At 48.0% G+C, this 20,028-nt stretch overlaps 2 protein-coding genes across 3 annotated transcripts in view; one reads left to right on the top strand and one right to left on the bottom strand.

Moving 5' to 3' along the window:
* The window catches only part of ERICH6B (glutamate rich 6B), a 50,510-nt gene extending 39,766 nt beyond the window's left edge, over positions 1-10,744 (top strand). The window contains exons 10-13 of the mRNA XM_053563320.1: positions 2,708-2,793; positions 2,955-3,107; positions 7,973-8,198; positions 10,559-10,744. Coding sequence (XP_053419295.1) covers positions 2,708-2,793; positions 2,955-3,107; positions 7,973-8,198; positions 10,559-10,744 — 651 coding nt within the window. The remainder of the gene's footprint in view (positions 1-2,707; positions 2,794-2,954; positions 3,108-7,972; positions 8,199-10,558) is intronic.
* Positions 10,745-17,091: 6,347 nt separating this feature from the next.
* Positions 17,092-20,028, bottom strand: part of COG3 (component of oligomeric golgi complex 3) — an 87,260-nt gene continuing 84,323 nt past the window's right edge. For both annotated transcript variants that reach the window (XM_053563638.1, XM_053563639.1), the window contains exon 23: positions 17,092-19,123. In XM_053563638.1, coding sequence (XP_053419613.1) covers positions 19,094-19,123 — 30 coding nt within the window. In that variant the 3' untranslated portion in view covers positions 17,092-19,093. The remainder of the gene's footprint in view (positions 19,124-20,028) is intronic.

Below are 20,028 nucleotides of genomic sequence, written 5' to 3'. Positions count from 1 at the left end.
CAAACATCACGTTGTACCATAATTATATGCAATATTTCATTTTTTAATGAAAGAAAGGGCATTCTTTTAGGTTTTAAGAGGAAAAAATAGCAGTGATTTGTAAGCTAAATGCTCAAGGTGCTCAGGAGCTTAATGGTGAAGGGCAGCAGTGGGCACCAGCCTGCAGCTTGGGGCTCAGATTGCCAGAGTCCAGGTTTCTTCTCGCTGGGTGACTTTGTGAAAGTCACTTAGCCTCTCGTAAACAAGGAAAATGACAGTGCCTATTTTGTACGGTCACTCTGTTGTGGCAGTAAAAGTTAGCACAGTGCAGGTGCAGTGGAAGGGCTTGGCTTTGCATTAACTGTACTATCATCGTCACCTCCAAGAGCAGTTTCCACCCCACTGCTCAGATTTCTGTGCAATTAAAGGTCATGGCCTGGGGACTCCCAGCAGCTGCCCATCAAACAGAGCTGCACCTCTTCTCCTGTCATCTTAGGTTTTGCATTCTGCTGTAAGCTATCTTTGGACAAAGGATTCTCCAACTGTCAAAGATTATAGTTTGAGCCTATCCAGTGGCCACAGCGCCCGCCCCTCCCCACCCTTCAGCTGGCAGCACAGCCCGTAGCCCTGCAATGGTGTCAGACATTGAGAGCCAGTGCTTAACTGAGAAAATAGGCCTCACTGGAAATTTCAAACCAAAGGTTCAACAACAAAAGAAAAGACACTCATGCATCAGAAAAGTGATTAGCAAACATTACAAAAGAATATGGCCTCATTTGTACAAACACCAGAATCTGACCAAATAAAAGGATTTAAGGAATTTCTTGAAACTACAATAAACTTCACAGAAACCTGCTTTTGGCCTGTGTTAAAGACTTCACAACAAGAAAGATAAAGAGAGAAGAGACCATCTGTTCAGAGCATTGCTGGCAGAAATATTCTTAGCCAGGTGTGGTGGTAAACATCTGTAGCCCCAGCTCCTTGGGAGATTGAAGCAGGAAGATGCTTAAGCCTAGGAGTTGGAGGCTGCAGTGAGCTATGAGATGCCACTGCACTCCAGCCTGGGCAACAGAGCAAAACCCTGTCTCCCAGTCAATCAATCAGTAATGTTTAAATAAAAATTGTTTGTAAAAGAAAGCAAAAATAATAGAATAAACAAATCAAAACATGTTTCTTCAAAAAGACTAGTGAAATAGGCAAACTTTCTGGCAAAGTTGATCCAGAAAAAACAGAGAGAAAGTATAAATAATATAAAGAATGAAAACAGGGACATAATTCCAGAGACAGCAAAGAGATTTCTTTAAGACACTATTTGACATAAAAATTTTATGACAATAAATTTTAGTTTTAAATATATTTATAACTTTTCCAAATTTTAAAACTTACATAGAATGTAAGTTTTAAATTATATTTAAAAATATAATTTACTAAAACTAATTGAGGAAGAATTTTTAAAAACCTAAATATGCCAACATTATGGGTTAAACTGTGTCCCCTTGAAAAGATACATTGAAGTCCTAAACCCTCAGGGCCTCCTCATGTTGTATAACTATTATCCTTATAAGAAGATAGCCATGTGAAGATAGAGATCATATATGGGAGACCAAAGTAGAGATTAGCATAATACCTCTCCAAGGAAAGTCAAGGGTCTCCACCTACCCTATGAAGCAAAGAAGGAAACATGGAAGAGATTCTTCCGCAGAGCCTCTAAAGCAGTGTTTTTCAACCTTTTTTAATCTCATGGTATACTTGAACCTACAGGTAAACTTCCCAGCACAACTTAAATTATGTTGATCAAAAACAAATTTTTTTAAAGAATATACTGATTCAGTGTTCATAGCTCAGTGAATAAGGGTGCCAGCCACATGCACTAGAGCTGACAGGTTCGAGCCCGGCCCGGGCCTGCTAAACAATGACAACTGCAACCAAAAAATAGCTGGGCACTGTTGTGGGCACTGGTAGTCCTAACTACTTGGGAGACTGAGGCAAGAGAACCGCTTAAGCCTAAGAGTTTAAGGTTGTTGTGAGCTGTGACGCCATGGCACTCTACCCAGGGCAACATAGTGAGACTGTCTAAAAAAAAGAATATACCTACTGTGCTTTGAACTTATTTTGAAAATAATAAAAAAATTTTTTTTGCGGCACACGGGTTGAAAATCACTTCCTTAGAGGGAGCCAGCCGGCCCATAGCTTGATTTCAGGTGAACTCCACAACAGTGGGAAAATACATTTTTGTGTTTGTTTTTTTTTTTTGTAGAGACAGAGTCTCACTTTATGGCCCTCGGTAGAGTGCCGTGGCCTCACCCAGCTCACAGCAACCTCCAACTCCTGGGCTTAAGCAATTCTCTTGCCTCAGCCTCCCAAGTAGCTGGGACCACAGGCCATTTTTGTGTTTTTAAGCTGCCTGGTTTGTGGGACTTTGTTCCAGCAGCCCTAGGAAACTAACACAACCCTTAACCATTGGGGTAATTGAAATGATCCTTTAAAATCTCTCTCTCTCTTTCTCTCTCATGTGGATCCAGTTCAGCCTCCTTATTGTACAAGCAAGTAAACTGAGGCCCTGAGAGCTCACCCAGCAAGGTGGTGGGCGTGATGGGTGGGACAGCACATGGGCATCCGACAACAAACAGATGGGGTCCCAGAGCTCCAGTGGCCCCACAACGCTCTGAATAGGACAGGGGGCACTGTGCACTTTCCACACTTTTCATAGTTTGTCTTTTCTTCCCAGGAACATCAAGGTGACGGAAAATTTGTTCTCTATCCCAATAAGAATGTCTTCCAAATTCTCTTTCCTGATAAGACAGGCCAGATGTAGTATCCTCTGGAGAACAGGGATGCTCCTATGGACATACGTTGGCACCTAAGTCTGTGATTTGAGGCTGGGGTAGGGAGTCTCCCCAAGGTCTGCAGCCTCTGCCTTCCCCGGGGGGTTCTCAGGGACTGCTTATGCAGCTTATGCCTTAACCACCTCCCAGTTATCCGTCAGGAAACCTGGCTATGCTCATCTTCTGTATGAAAAGCGAAACGTTCACGTACATCATCCTGGAAGACAGTAAGGACCTGCAGGTCCGGGCCCTTATCAACAACTCTGGCCATGCCACCTTCTATGATGAAAATGGAAATATCTGGTGAGATTGGGTCATGGATCCCAAATGCCCCTGCAGGTGGGGAAGTAGCGTGGGGGAAGTTCAATTCCCCGTCTGCATGGCCACCCTCCCTCCCCGTCTCACAGTGTTGGAAATGGGAGATGGGTGCCATGATGGGCCAGTCTGATGGAGCCAGCCCTCAGGGCAGATGCAATGCCCCTGCTGCACCGTTGCCCTCCCCGCCTGGGTGGAGCTACAGGTGAGGATCCACCGCCCCCCACCGCCCCGCGCTGTGCTGACTTGGTCTCCTACACTCTTCTTGTGCCCCAGAGAGGCAGGTTTGGTAAGGGCTTGGGAGACACGTATCTTCTATGGAGAGTCCACAATCAGAAAGGCAGCTTCTAAATAGCTCTTAAGTCCCCATTTCTGGTAATGGTGAAAACCGTCCTCTCACCAATTTAAGGTAACTCAGCCACTTCAGAATGTTTCCCCATTTCTCCCAGGTAAGGGCTCTCTTTTCAGGCTTTTCCCTTCTCCTACTGTCCAAAATGCTCATGGCATGGGAAACATATATCATCTTGGACCAAGTTTATACTTTCTTCTTGATAGTCAAAGCCAACTTTTTTTTTTTTTTAATTCCAGAAAAAAGTAGTTTCACTCTCTAGGTTTTTAAGACTATTTTCTCTGCTGTGAGTCTTTTTTAGACACCATTTCCTGATTCACTCCTTCGTTCTGGCAATACCTGCCCCCTGGCAGGGCCCATTGTGTGGAAAATACTTGTCTGGATGTGACTGCCTGGAGGTCCTAACAACAGGCACAGGGGGAGCAACTCAGCTGATTATCTCTAGTAGACTCTGGGGACGTATAGTCTGGCCTCCTCTCCTTAATGACACACTCCGCCACAGGACCAGAAGAGACCTGCGGTAAATCTAGAAACGACTTTTATTTTATTGAAGAGAGAATTTGGTTCAGAGAATACACTGAGCCACTTGCCCTGAGTCATGCATGAAATTATAGGCAAGTTTTATGACTTTTTGACTCAGCTGAAAAGAAAGCATTTTTTAGATGATTGAAGAACATGTACGAGCGCTATTGCTCCTTCTCCCTGAATCTCAGCCCACCAAAACCCAAGGTTGATGCTCAGAGTTAAGGTAAGGGCTGACTCTCCCCTGCCCTAAGACTGATTCTGTAGGTTTGGGGTAGGGCCTAGAGGTCTTCATTCTTTCCAGATGCCTCTGTGGGTCAGCCAGTTGTGGGTTGCCCTGCCAGAGTCCCCTCTACTGTGTCTCTGTGCCTTTAAAGCTGTGGAAAGGGGTGATGACCAAGAGTTGCAGCCATGACTCTGCCCTGTCTCCCAAGGGGTATGACGCCCTCTCGGGGCTGCAAGATAGAGACGGGGGACCCAAACCCACAGAGAGCCATACCTTGGCCCTCCCACAGTGTGCTAACACCCCAGACTGCTACTAGGGCCCTGGAAATGCTTCAACTTCATGAGGAAATGGGCCAGGTGTCCTGTCCTGGGGACAGCACAGGCCAGTTTTTAAGTCTATCTTATCCAGAACAACCTCGTTTCTGGGCTTCTGGCACCATCCTTGTAGCCAGTCATGGTCCGGAGGTCCCTGACTCCTCATCATCTTTTGGAAGCTGCTGCCTTTCTGCCCCTGAAGGAATTTTAGAAACTCGGAAACCAAAACTCCTGTATTTTCAAGAGTGGGAGAAGTACTGACAGCTTTCCCTCCTAACCCTAAGCTCCTCTGCTGGGGAAAACGGGGCGGCTTACAATTGGGAGGCCTCCTTGTGTTCAGAGCTCATCAGGTAGGCTCAGAGTGGGCTCCACAAATCTCAGCAAGTGGCCCGTGCAGTGTCCTGCCCACAAGGACACAGGCTGGGGCTCAGGCCACCCACTGGGCCTCTGCACTCCCCCTGCCTTTTTGATCCGACCCTCTGGGCAGCCTCTGACTCTTTTTTCATTCCTGGCTGCCCTCCAGGAAGGAGGAACCCCAATGGTGTCACTGATGTCTTCTTTGCCCTTCTTTCTTGGTGCTGGACAGATAGCCAAGCTGCCCAAGCAGAGGGAGAGAGTTCCCTGTTTACAGTCCCTGCACACAGCCACCTGGGTGAGAGATGACTGTCCACATGTACCCCCCCCATCCCCCTCACACTCCACCTCACCCCCGCCATTCCCAAACATCATACCACAAAGCCAGATCCTCTTCCTGAACAGTCTTCCCACGTGCAAGCTGCTTCCTTCCCCAAGAACAGCTGGCCAGAGAAAAACAAGGCTCACAGAGGGAGGACTTGGTCTCTAAGGGAGCTCATCCTGAAGACTGCAGTCCCTTTGTCACCAAGAGTCATTTGGGAATACAGAGCTGTGTGACCAGGGCCCCTGACCCTACTGCACTGACAGCTCCTCCATGGTACCTCGAGTGCCAGGCAGGATTTAGAAGTCCCCCAGGTACATAGAAACTGCCAGCTGAGGAGTCTGAGCCAGGCTCCCGCCAAGCTTGGAGGCTTCCACACAGGGCCAGTCTCTAGACCTGCCTCAACACATTGTCCAGGGCAGGTGGGTTCTATCCACTCTGCAGTTCAGGGTCTTCACACCCTCTGAGCATAAGCCTTCCAATTTGACCATTTCTGGGCATTCTCAATCCCATCCCCCTAAGGCACCCAGAGCCAGGCACCCCCAGGCAGGGGCAGATCCCCACCCTAGGGAGTGGGGCGACCTAGTGCAAGAACTCTGATGGGAAATGCGTAAGGGTGAAAAGCTTGCTGGGATCTGGTCCCTGTGGGGTGAAGTAGGATTGCTGTTTGCCCTCCTTTCCATCAATGCTAATAATAAGGAAATTGTTTTCTGAGTTATTGCTACCTATAGGTAGTACTATTATCATCTGCATCTTGAGTAAACTGAGGCCTAAAGAGGTTACGTAATTGGCCCAAGGTCACACAGCGTGCAAGCAGCACAGTCAGGCTTTGAACCCAGGAGGGTCTGGCTCCAGAGCCCAGGTGTTTAATTCATGACTGTACATACAGCCTCTCGCTTAGGTAAAGAGGAATGAGGTTGGACAGGCTGGAGCCCGATGGTGGAGGACTAAGGAGTTTGCTCTTTGAAATGGGAAGACGGGAGGGCCGGGGTTTGGCAGTGCCTGGGAATCTTCCTGGGGGGTGTCTGCAGCAGGCCCCCAGCCAGCCCAGACAAGTGGTGACACAGTGTCAGAGCGACCCAGCTTGGGCACGAGCTCTACCTTCTTCTAACTCAGGCCTCAGCATCCTTTCGTTTCTTCCCTTGATTCCCCATAGACATTGCTGCCTCAGGGCACCAATTCTAGGGACAGTCCAAGTGGGATTTTAAAAGCAGAAGCCAGGGCTAGAGGAATGGATGGGTTTGAAATGTCAAGAAAGGACAGCTCTTATATCACTTGATTGTTCACAGTCCCCCATCTCACTTGTGCACTTGGCTAGTCTTAAAAAACAACAAAAAAAGAAAGGACAGCTCAAGGGGCAGGCGAGCCCCCGGAGAGTAGGGGCCGGGTGGACAAGACAGAAACCACACACTCCCCACTCACTTTCATCTGTTTATGTGGGTGTCTGGCACAAAGCTGGGTGACAGGAATTCGGGAAGGTACTGACGGACGTGTCCCTGCCCTACAGGATTTTATATTTTGGTGGGGAGGAACAGATGATAGACGATCACAGTTGAGTCTCCTTATTCATGGTAGTTATGGTCTGTACAGTCACAAGAACACTGACCTGGCTGGTCCTACACCCACTGGTCCTACAGGAGATACGTATGTACCCCCACATCTCACATGGAACCGTGCACACACACAGAAGCTGGAAAACTTGGTTCCCAGTGTGCACGCTCCCATCTGAGACTGAGCGAGGCCATGCTCTGCCTTTCTGCTTCAGCTTTCCCAGTGAGGTGACCAGACGACAGAGGCGGGGTGGGGGCGTGGCCAGGGAAGGGCAGTCAAGTGTAAGAAGCTCTGGCCCAGGCCCAGCAGGAGAGGTTTGACTCCAGGTGGCAGCACCTGTGGAGCAGACTCAGGCAAGTCAAGTGACACTTCATTTTTGTTTTTCTTTCAGACTGTATAAAAGTTCTGAAACATGACACTTTTTTAAAGTAATTATACAGTATTTTTAAAATCTTTTTTATTTCAAAACATTAATTAAAGGGGTACAAGAGCTTCTATTACCTGGACACCTTGTATAATGCGCAAGTCAGTGCTTTTAGTGCACCATCACCAGAATAGCGCTCACTGTGCCCATTAGATAAGCTTCCCATGCCCAACCTCCTGCCCTCACCACTCCTTGGTTTCTCCTGTCCTTTGTATCAAGGGACATGACACTTCTGAGCCTCATTTTCTCCTTGTAAAATATAACAAATCTAGCAGGATGGGTTGTTTTGGGATTTGAGATTATAATCTAGGGGGGATCCATATGTGTGTGTGTCCATGTATCTAGTGCATATTTACCTGAGCAAGCCACGCGTTCAGTAGTCACTAAATCTGGCTTCATAGAGCTTAACTACTGAGAATAATGAGAACTGACCATATCTGTAAATTATAAGAAGGACACTAACAAGGGGTGGCAACAGAGTCCTGGCGGGAAGCAGAGGGGCTGGACAGGAGTCTCCTCTGAGGAGGTGACATCTGAGCTGAGACCCAAAGCACGAACAGGCACCAGGCATGTCACAACGGCCAGAGGACATTTCCAGGCAGAGCATGGCAGAGCCAGAAGGAGGAGGAGAGGGAGGGAGAGCAGGCATGCAGCGGGGCTGGGGGCAGTGCCTGGCCTCGGGTTAGCCTTCGTGTTGGAACTTCTTCCACTCACCAAGCTCCTGTGGCCTGCAGGGCACAGGGGAGGGCAGGGTGCCCGGAGCTGAGCCTGACATGCTTTCTCTCCTCTAGGCTAAGCCTGAACCCCAACCTGGGCTACTACTTCCTCAAAGACCAACACCAGAGAGCCTGGAACTGGTGGAATCTGGACATCCACGTCCATGCGCCCCCTGTCAGGCACATCTGCCTGAAAATCAATCGTTACATCCAGGTTCACATAAGGAGCCAGGATAAGATCATCTTCTGCTTTGCCCACAAACGGAAGCGGGTGTCTATAAATATGGGCACCAAGTACAAGGTAAGGCAGAAAGCTCCCCCCCAACCTTCTTTCTGCCAGGCAGAGTGCCTACTGCACACAGGCCGCTGCTGGCTTGGACCAGCCCGTGCTGTGTCACAGTCCTCTGGGCCCTGTTCTGTGGCACACAGATGTGTAGAAAAACAAGGCCATCTTCATTTCCCCGGTGCTTAACCACATGTCAGTGCATTCATGTAACTTACCAGCACCATGAGAGTGGGCCCTGAGGAAACCGACACCCTCAAAGAGCTCCGGCTGTGAGCCAGACAAAAAAAAAAACACAAAGTCAATGTACTATCATGTCACCTGACACTCACAGCAGCCCTTCATGAGGTGGGGCCAGGAACAGGGGGAAAATCTGTGTCCCCAGCCCTGCCACTGTGCTCTCTCCTCTCCTCCCCAACACACTCATCTCATTTTCCTGGGGCTGCTAGACCAAATTTCCACCAACTGGAAGGCTTACAACAACAGAATCTGATTCCCTTGTGGTTCTGGAGGCTGAGGCTGAAATCAAGCTGTCTGTGGGGCCGCCTTCCTCTGATCCCATAATGGAGGAGCCTCCTGGCCTCCCCCGTGTCTGGGGGCCACAGGCCTTTCTTGGCTGGTGGCTGTGCAGCTCCAGTCTCTGCCTCCCTCTTTGCCGACTGTAAATCTCTGCATGCCTGTAAATCTCCTTTTCCTTCTTCCCACGAGGACATCAGTTATTACATTTAGGGCCCTGCCTAAATCCAGGACGAGTCCATCCTGACAGCCTTAACTTAATTACATGTGCAAAGACCCTATTTCCAAATAAGGTCACATTCTCAGGGACGGGGGCCAGGACTTGGACTTAACTCTTGGGGAACACAATTCAACCCCTGCAAATTATGCATCTGGAGCCCCTGGAGTTCTGACAGATGGGGCGTGGTGGGGGGGCGGTGAAGGTGGCTCTTGAGGCCCTTTGTGAGGACCAGAGTCAAGAAGACGAATGGTGTCCTTGGCTGCCCCAGCAAGGCCCTGTCCTGCTGCAGCTCCTCGCGTCCATCCCATGTGGAGGCCCGTTTACAGAGCCCCCAGGGAAGCACTGGAGGCCTCTGGAAGTGGGACCTCCTGGGGAGACAGAGAGACGTCTGGCCATGTCGCCCAGGTGGTGGGGCAGATGGAGAAGCGGGCTGAATGAGGAAGTGGCCCAACATCAGAGTTAAGCTATTTGAGAGAGAGGAGGGAATGTGGTGGGCTCACAGTGACCGGCCACCCCAGTGCCTGGGTCTGACGAATCTTCCAAGACTTTGGGAGCTAAAACCTGGAAAGTTCCCAGTAGGCCTGGCCACTACAGATTCCTGTACTTGGCAATGCCTACTGTTTTGAAGGTTGAATAATGACATCCTACCATTGCCTATATTGCACTTCCCAGAGTAGCCAACCCAGAGGCAGGGAGATCAACACTCCCAACCCTGCACAGCCACTTGCACTCCTATCCCAGCACTGACCAGCCAAGAGGACGCGACTGGGGCTGGAAAGCATGGGGACCCAAGGCACCTGCCTCAGAATGGCTGGGGCTCCCCTGAGGGAAGAGGACCACACTGGGCCCCAGGAGGGCTGGCATGGACAGAGAAACCATGAATCCTGACAGGCCTAGGGAGCTGGAGAGCCGAGGGTAGAGGTTCCAGCACAGGGAAGGTCCCAAATGAAGCAGATCAGCACCAGTGACCCCAGTCAGAGTCCAGGGAAGGAGACAGAGCCAGGGCAAACTGGGCAGCAGCACACCCAGGCAAGAACAATGCCTTCCATGCCCAGGCCTCCACTGCTGGCCCATCTTCTGTGGCACGGTCCCTGATGTTGTCTGGCTTAAACAGATACACTGTGTCAAGGACACTGCATAAGCTAGTCACCTCACAAACACTGAATATATGAGTATCGGCTTTCTTATTCCCCTCCAGGAGAATCCTTTCTCCATCTTCTGTAGGTTACAAACCAAGGCAGCAGTGGCCAGAGGTAGCCTCACTGGGCCAAACCCAGACAGAAGCCAGGGGAGCCCGAGATAGAAGTGGGGCTTGCAGGCCACCATCATGAAGTCCCCTGGCCCCAGCAGGGTGCGGCTCAGCCACATGAGACCTGAAAACCTAGGAGAGTACCGCCTTCAGAAGGCAGGGGTCAGCCTCGGGTATGGCTTCAGCCCACATCGCCATAACCCATATGGCTACAAGCACAGGCCAGATAAGAGAGAGAGTATTTGGGGAGCAGGGGAAGGTCACAGGGGGCAGGGCTGGGAACGTAGGTTTGCTCTGAGAGCGAAGATTCCAGGGGAGACCGGCACAGAGCTGGGTGGAGGGTGTGGTGCCAGGCAGCAGTGACCCTCACCTCGCCTTTGTGAATCCCCACAGTTCATAATCCCGGAGGTGCTAAGTGAAATGAAGAGGAAAGCGATCCTGGAGGCGGAAGCCAGGCCCCTGGGTCAGAAGATCCAGATCCTTCTGGGAAAAATAAGTAAGGTCCTGAGTTACCAGACTGTCTCTGATTTGGAAACCTTCATAGCGGACACCAAGATCTTGCTAACAAACAAAATATAACTCAAAGAACAGGCAGTCTCTGCCCTGGTGTCAGGGTGGTTACCAAACGGTTCCGGGGCTTCTCCAGCTTGGGAATGTCTTGGGAAGGGGCAGTCCTCAGGAATTGCAGGGAAAACCCCAAAGACCTATTTATGTCTTTTGAGTGTTGGTTTGTAATTTGAGACTTTTGTTTAAAACACACACACGCATTTGCAGGGGTGGACAGGATCTGGCTGGGTAGGGAAAAGCTTTAGCAGTCAGCTGTTGTTTCAGTGGGCAGCACGTGTCAGCGCCTGTCCTGCTTGTCCCTGCAGGTCTCATCCAACGCAGCAGTTCTCTCGTGGCTGTGAGTCCTTGCCTTGACCCAGGACACTAACTATCCAGGCTCAAAGCCTAGCTCTGCTCTTTGTTAGCTGTGTGACCTTGGGCAAATGGCTTTATATCTCAGTTTCTTTATCTGTAAAATGGATCTAGAAACAGAACCTACCACCACAGAGTTGGGAGTTTTATTTTTATTTTATATTTTTGAGACGGAGTCTCACTCTATCACCCTTGGTAGAGTGCCGTGGCGTCACACAACTCACAGCAACCTCCAACTCCTGGGCTTAGGCAATTCTCTTGCCTCAGCCTCCCAAGCAGCTGGGACTACAGGTGCCTGCCACAACACCCAGCTAAGAGCTGGGAGTTTTAAATTGCTTAATAAATGCAGAGTCCCTAGAATAGTGTCTGGCCCGTAGACACCACTCAGTAAGTGCCACTCCAAATTGTTGTTAGCTTGGCCTTCCTTTTATATCTGGGAAGCTCAGGGAAGTGTTTGTCCAACATGCATCTCTTGGTAAGGCCAGCAGAGCACAGCCCCACCCAGCATTCTCAGACCTCCTCATGATACTTGCTATTATTCACCAAGCCTGTGCCAGAAGCAAGGCGGGTGCCGGGCTCAGTACTCTGCAAGTTCTAGCTCGTGTGGCTGTGATGTGGGCAGGCTTTTATCAGGGACACTGGGGCTCAGAGAGGTTAAATGACTTACCCAGGATCACACAGCAGTGTAGTAAAGGTGGGCATTCCAGCCCACTCAACTAAAAAGTGGCACCACTCTGGTGACAACATAGGTATTTTAACGACTCTCCACCTCAAGGTCAATAGCTCAAGGCATCTCCAAATGCTACTGTCCTTATTCTACTTTCTTGCACAGCCCATCCCAGGCCAGTCCCAAGAGCAGTCCCAGCCACCAAGCTGCTGCTTACTCAGCATAAATCATGTGTCAGCTTCTATGCAGCACCCCCCAAACACAGTGCTTCTTCCTAAAGCTAAGTAGGAGGGGAACCTCAGTGCCTGGGCCCCCCCAACACACACACACACACACACACACACACACACACACACACGCTTCCTGTACTGCCCCAAGGCTCTCTCCGACCCTGACCACATCACAAACACCCCTGCCTGCCCCCACCAAAGCAAAGGGAAACTCAGACGGCAAGCCCACACCGGCCTACACCCAGGACCCCAAACCAGGAGCCCAGCAAGACCCACATGCCAGTTCCCTCTAATAGCTGGGACTTTGCTCACAGGTAACAATTACAAACACAAGCAGCTGAAACAACAGGAAATGTGTAAACTGGATAGCAGAGGACACAGGGGGCCTCAGCAAGGATGGCCAGCCAGAAGGACTTTCAGCCTCCCACTTCTGTGGCGTGTTTTCTAAGTATCTCATTCACATGGCTTTCTCGCCCCTTTTGTCTCAAAAGAGGCCCAGTGGCCCTGGTTGGTCCTGTTTGAGTGAGACCACCCTTGTTCCCATCCAGGGTGGTAAGAGAGGATGGGGTTGTGTCTTATAAACATGGCTGCCAGCAATGCCTGAGCATGGGAGAGGCAGAAGTTTCTAGAAATGGGAGGCTCAAGCTGGGCAGCTCCAACAGAGTGCCTTTTACACAACCCCAAGACACCCGCAAACTTCCCAGGATGACCTTCACTCCAGCACCAACCAAGACAGTATAGAAAACCCCTTCCTTGGGCTCAACCTGGCAATGAGCCATTTCCTGCTGTGACCCGTGACACCCGAGTGCCACCTCCGTGATCTCTACTACCAACCTTCACTTCTAGAAATAAAAATTAAGTTGGGCTGTTTATCAACAATACTGCCCTGGTAGGTTATACTCAAGGATTTTCTGATGGGTAATTAATCAGTAAACGTCCCGAGGTAAATAAGCCCTCGGACAGGGGGTTTCCTCAGGGTTTAGTTGGGCCATGCAACAAATCCACACTGAACACCCACCAGGTGCTGAGAGTGGCCCTCTGCTCTCGGAGATTACAGAGCCAGGGGACAGAGACGCCAGCAACAGCAGAATGACGCCACCATTGCCTTATCGAGGAGGCCCGGTGGACCTCAGGAGAAGGGGCACTGGGAACAGCACGGAGGCCCCTTCTGCACGGAGCCGCAGGGTGAAGAGGAAGTTGGGGGTGTGGCATTTCTGGGAGATCAAAGGAGAGGCAAAGGCAGCGTGTGCAGAGTTGCAGAGAGCCAGGCGACTCGGAGAGACACAGGCCATGGCATGTGGAGACGTGCTGGACACGACTCTGCCTTTGGCTGTCCAAACCCCAGTCCTCCTTTGTGAGGAATCACCCTTGAGTGCATTTAGTAATGGGCAGCAGTACCCTGCCTCCAAACACAGAAACAAAAAATATATAGATTTATCAGTCAAGAGATCACACCCGTTATTTGAACAGGAAAAATGCAATGTGAACCAATACCAAGTTAATACTAAGAAGGGTAAAAGAGAACTTTAAGAATTCAAGAACAGGGCGGCGCCTGTGGCTCAGTCGGTAGGGTGCCGGCCCCATATACCGAGGGTGGCGGGTTCAAACCCAGCCCCGGCCAAACTGCAACCAAAAAATAGCCGGGCATTGTGGCGGGTGCCTGTAGTCCCAGCTACTCGGGAGGCTGAGGCAAGAGAATCGCTTAGGCCCAGGAGTTGGAGGTTGCTGTGAGCTGGGTGAGGCCACGGCACTCTACCAAGGGCCATAAAGTGAGACTCTGTCTCTACAAAAAAAAAAAAAAAAAAAGAATTCAAGAACAGCAAAAGCAGGTGTGCAGGGTAGTGAGCACGCAGGAAGTGGCTGCGGGGTACAGAGGCTGGTTCACAGATGCTGCTCACTGGCAATGCCAGGAAAACTCACCAGAGGGTGAGCGCCACCAGACCTCCCAGCCTCTGCTGGCAGCACAAGGAAGGAAAAGCACACACCAGAAACAGAAGGAGACACCTCCCCCAGGCCATACCGTGTCCCATTACCACTCCACAAAGCCTAGCATTGCACGGCTGGTGAAGAATCTCAAGGTAGGGCAAAAGTGGGGAATATGTAGCTGAGAGGCAATAAAGTAAGTGACCCAAAGAAAACTGTCCTCCTTTGTTCCAGCACTCAGTTTAGAAATCAGACACACACACACACACACACACACACACACACACACACACCCCATGGTGGGGGAGGGGAGGTTAGCTCACCTAAGATAAAAGCACGCTGCAGTGGCCCAGCCCAGACCCTGCCATAGTAGTGGAAACAGTACGGACCAACTTTCTCTGCTTTGAAAACAAAACGCACCTGTGACGCTTTCTGTTTTTATCCTTCTGGTTCTCCAGCCTCTTGTCTGTCCCCACAGTCCCTGTATCTTTCCAATAAAGCCCTTTCCTGCTCAAGTTAGACAGAGATGGCTTGTTTGCATTCAAGGATAGTGACAGGCATAGAGGATGCATACAGAGTAGACCAGGCCTCAGAGCCTGTGCGTCTGCAGGAGGGTCAAGCTTTATGAGACTGGGCTCTCGTTGTAAAGACATTTCAATGTTCTAAGCAAAGAACCGGAAATGAGGGCCTTGACCCAGGGCAAGGGCATTGGAAATACGGGGGTGGGGAGGAACTGCAGTGCTGTCTGGGATAAAGGGCAGCAGCTGGTAGTGACAGGATAGTGTGGGACTCGGGCTACAGTCCCTCAGCAAATCCTTACTGGGCACCACTGCACACACTGCTTCAGGTGCTGGGCGTGAGCAAAGAGCTTGCCATCTGGATTAGGGTTGAGGGACAAAAGACAAAACAGCAAAATCTATCATGTGTCAGGTATGAAAACAACTACACCAGGTGAAGAGAATAGCAAGTGCTGGGGCTTGGGAGGCTGCTACTGTATATAGCAGGCCTTTGCAACCTCTGCACTACCAACATTTGGGGCCATGTGATTCTTTGCTGTGGGGACTGTCCTGTGCGGGCAGGATGTCCAGTAGCCCCTCGGGCCTCTACCTACTAGAAGCCAGTAACACCACACACACACCAGTCATGAAACCCAAGTTATCTTCAGACACTGCCACGTGTCCCCTAGGCAGAGGGACAGATCACCACTTGCTGAGGCTGCTGCAACAGATCACATTTGGGACTTTTTGTGGTTTTGTTTTCTTGTGGCCTGGCACATCTATCTTGGCAAATGTTCCATGCATTTGAAAATAATGCATGTCCTGCACTTATATTCTGAATTTACTAATGGGAAAACTCAGGAACATTTAGACTGTGGCACATTCTATAAAATAAGACCCTTTACCGCCCCCCCACCCCCCAAAAAGCCAGTATGATGAAAACAAGCAAATAAATACATAAGAGGAATGGTCTAAATTAAAAAAGGACTACAGAGACGTGAGAACCAAGTAAAATGTGTGAACTTGAGTTTTAAAAAAGCTATGAGACATTTTAGGGGGATAATTAGAGAAACTGAACTATGGACTACATATATTATTGAATTTGCTTTTTTAAGGTGTGATCATGGTATTGGGATTATGTAGGAGAATACTCCGTTATTTGGAGATGGATGCTAAATTATTTAGGAGTAAAATTTAGGGGTAAAAAGTCATGAAGTCTGCAACTTACCTTCAGAAAATTCAGCAACAGAATATGAACATGTGTGTGTGTGTGTGTGTTTGTATACACTGATAACCAAAACCCACTTGATTTTCATTTAAAATGTGTAAAAGAATCCAGTCTTGTACAAAAAAATATTTTGTAATATACATTTAAAAAATATGGAAGCTATATGCCAAACATTTAATTTTAGTTTACAACTGAAGGCTCATTTATGAAAGACTTTCACATTTTAAAACCAAAATTCAAGCACTACAGAAATGTCAAGTAGTGAGCTCATATTTACAATCAGAAAAGAAGGTTTCTTTTAAACCTTTCATTTTAAAAAATAAATATATACATTTATCAGGCTGTACTGGTTTTCTAGCAGCTGTTTCCTTTTTGTATAAATTCAGTGCTGAGGAACAGAAGATAGTTAAGCTAGCAAAAGAACCAGGGCCAGGAAGGGTAGCTTGGGAGTCTGAAGTGGGAGGACAGCTTGAGACCAGGAGTTCAAGACCACTACACCCCAGCCCGCTCAGGCAAAAGAGTCCTTGTCTCAAAGAACAGCCACAGTAGAAAAGTGCACCAAAAGGGAAGCAATAAGGTCCCTCTTTTCTGCGAAGTAAAATCTCCCATCAACATCCCCAGGTTCCTTTAACTAATGGCCCTTTCTTAAAAGGTTGACTAAGCTGACTATTCCGTCTTACTCATGAAGTAACAGTAGAAGAGAACTGAAAGAGATGGTATCGTTAAAACAGGGGTGAAGGGGTGGGGGGAAGGGAGCTCGGCGCCCGTAGCACAGTGGTTCAGTGCCAGCCACATACACGGAGGTTGGTGGGTTTGAACCCAGCCCGGGTCAGCTAACCAACAATGGAATTGCAACAAAGAAAAAAATGGCTGGGCGTTGTGGTGGGCGCCTGAAGTCCTAGCTACTTGGGAGGCTGAGGCAAGAGAATCACTTGAGCCAAAGAGTTTGAGGTTGCTGTGAGCTGTGACACCAAAGCACTCTACCGAGGGCGACATAGTGAGACTCTGCCTCAAAAAGAAAAAAAAATGAAAACGGGGGTGGGGAGAATGTGTGTTTACTGCTACTACAATAATACTAAATTTTAATACAATTTTATGTGCTGACAGTATTCAGAAAATTGGCAGTTTTGCAAACAAAGAAAAAATGAAATTATCTTTTAACTAATGAAGCATTAGGATGCTTCAAAAATGTCTTTCCAAGATAATTATCTTGCCAAAGGAATTCACACAGTACAAGTAAAACTGGGGAAATGTGACTAAGATTGGTGGTGTATTAACATCAATACCCTGGTTGTGATATTGTGCTATAGTTTTAAAAGATGTTATAATATTGCATGAAACTGGGTACAGGGTTCATGGGATCTCTCTGTATTCTTTCTTACAACTGTATGTGAATCTACTAGTTACCTTAATAAAAAATTTTAAAAGAATCTACACGCATATGAAGACACACGAAGACAGAGTAGGAAGCAAAAATCTTTATTTTTTAAAAAATTCACATTTATTAAAAACAGCAATTTCTAGCCAAATAATATAAAGCACTTTAAATTAATTATTTGAAAGTATGTACACTCTTTGTATAAGTAAACACTTGAAACTGTACAGATTTAAACAAATATTCATTTAGCAAACAAGCTAGATCACTGTCACCTACTCAGCACTTTATAAAGTGTTTGAGTGTTTCAAGAAATAAAAAATCAAAGCACAAGTATGAGTGCCGTTAAATATTTTTATCCTTAAGAACACACATTTCCCTGTACATCAAATTAAGTCAGTCACAGTATTTATAGTATAATAATCATGCCCTCATTTCTTTGGAAAGGCTATTAAAAAATCAAATGTACATATAATACAAAAAACTGGATATTTTACAGTTTATTTCATTGAACAGGTATTTATAAACAGGTAAGTAAATATAATCTTCCTAATTTATTCATTTCATGGCAAAGAATGAACATGGACCCTCTTACCTTCTACCTTCCCCAAATATAGAGTAATAAGCTCTATCAAGCATCATCTATCACCAATTTGAACTGAGTGAAAAACAAGTGTCCTGTTAACACACGACAGACATCAGGATATAGAATGCACCCGTGCCCTACCAAAGTGCTGCCTCGGCCATTTCTAATGAGTTCCAGGCACCAACGGCACCACCGGGACTGCTGGTCCCATTCCAGAACTCTCTGCAGTGTCCCCACCCTTAGATTAGTGTTTTCAGTAACTCAGAATTCTTTTTGAACCAAAAAGCAGGTTACATTTACTGTAATACTGGAAGCAAAAGCAGTCCAATCAGGAAATAAGAATTTGTGGGAAAATTCACAGATGTACATAATTTATTTATGATCCCTGATCTGATCTGGTGCGGTAGTTTTATGATGTGGGCAGTGTGCGTCATGCTCATGTCTGTTGGAGATTCACAGGGCTGGGACACAGCACAGCCAGCTGACGGAACAGGCAAGGACTTGAAAGTGTTTGCTTTTCAAAGAACTGCTAAGACCAAAGGCAGCCTGCAGAAGGGCAGTAACCCTAACCTTCATTCAGGAGATGTGGTATTCTTCAGGTTTCCTTCTCTCCATTATATGCCAGATTTTAGACACCTAATTGGTACTTTGCACTCACAAACACTGACTATGGCACCAAGAAGATCCTCATTAAAGACAGTGCGCGCGGGGGCAGCGCCTGTGGCTCAAGGAGTAGGGCGCCGGTCCCATATGCCGGAGGTGGCGAGATCAAACCCAGCCCTGGCCAAAAACCAAAAAAAAAAAAAGACAGTGCGCATCTATCATAAGGAAACTGCAGCTCTTGCTTTGCAACCTTCTGTACCTAGTAACTCAAGGAATACCAAGACCTTACACCAGGTCCCTGCATCTTCAAACCAGCTCACATCAAACGGGGAGAAAGATAACACCTTCCTCAGAACCTGTTCTCAGAAGCGACCAATCTACTCCAAACTACATAAACTTCAAAACGACAGGAGAAATGTTACATCAAATAGAGAGTAGAAATAGTATTTCTACAAATTAAAAGAACAGTCACTGCAGAATGCTCAGTGGTTAAAAGTGTTACAGTATTTCACGTCCGAGCAAACCCTACTCTTAGAAGCTTTCTCATTAGCTGTGTTTCTGTGAAGTTCTTTACTTATCATAACCTGTTTTCATTGCACATGAGGAACCATTTCACTGCGTGCCATCACAGCAACCTCTTAAAAACTTCATGTTTCTTGTGACCATTTAAAGGAGAGAGTTACCACTACTCACAGATAAATCTTTGGCATTTTGATGCTTTTAAAAGGGAAACACTAAAGTCTTAAAGCTTTGCCTGTATTTCACTCTGCAGTCAGCACTGAGCAGCAGGCTGGTGTGGCTCTCAGGGACGTCCCCACGTTCCTCAGCGCTCTGCAGGCTGCAGGACTTCTCAGCCCTCTCCTCCCAGCAGACCATGCACGCACGCAGCCCTATGGCCTGCTCACTTAGAAACCGACAGCACGAGGCTCAGCTGAAAAGCAAAGTGAAGACGTAGGTTAGTTCTGCTGAGGAATACCACGCTCAAGAAAAGTTGTTTAGGGCGGCGCCTGTGGCTCAGTCGGTAAGGCGCTGGCCCCATATACCGAGGGTGGAGGGTTCAAACCCAGCCCCGGCCAAACTGCAACCAAAAAATAGCCGGGCGTTGTGGCGGGTGCCTGTAGTCCCAGCTACTCGGGAGGCTGAGGCAAGAGAATCGCTTAAGCCCAGGAGTTGGAGGTTGCTGTGAGCTGTGTGAGGCCACGGCACTCTACCGAGGGCCATAAAGTGAGACTCTGTCTCTACAAAAAAAAAAAAAAAAAAAGAAAAGTTGTTTAGAGCTTCAAAGACAGCATGAGAGAAAAAGACGGAGATTTTTATGAGGCCAACAAACATGCTGTGAAGCGTGAGCGGGTCCAGAGCCAGCTATCTCTGAAGCCGTCACTGGGCGCTGACCTGGGAGGCCCTGTGGACAGTTACACTGCACCATCAAATCTAGGCTGTTAGTCATCTAAAATCCAAGGAGGATGATGGCAAAACTATACAAACACTAACAAAAGACAGAAATACACCTACATAATCTATTGCACGCTGTCCTATGCAGAACATGTTGTAGTAAGAATTGTGTGTAAGATGAATTCTTTAAGTGACTTTTTTAAATGCTTAAGAACAGACATGACAAGTGAATTTCAGCTCACGTGCCAACTCTGACCAACCAGAGGGGGTGACCTACCCACTCTCTAAAGGAGGGTCAGGACATCAGAGCCAGGTCACAGTGGTGACAGGAAGGGAAGGGCGGCCTGTACACTAGGTGTCTGTCACTCAGGACCTGGGGACCTACAGGTAAACAGACCTGGCTATGAATCCTTCTCTATGATACAACTGCTTTGGTAATCTAGA

The sequence above is a fragment of the Nycticebus coucang genome, chromosome 15 (genome assembly GCF_027406575.1).
Source record: "Nycticebus coucang isolate mNycCou1 chromosome 15, mNycCou1.pri, whole genome shotgun sequence".
Taxonomy (NCBI): domain Eukaryota; kingdom Metazoa; phylum Chordata; class Mammalia; order Primates; family Lorisidae; genus Nycticebus; species Nycticebus coucang.
Note: the sequence above shows the minus strand (reverse complement) of the source record. Positions and strands in the feature narration are given on the sequence as shown.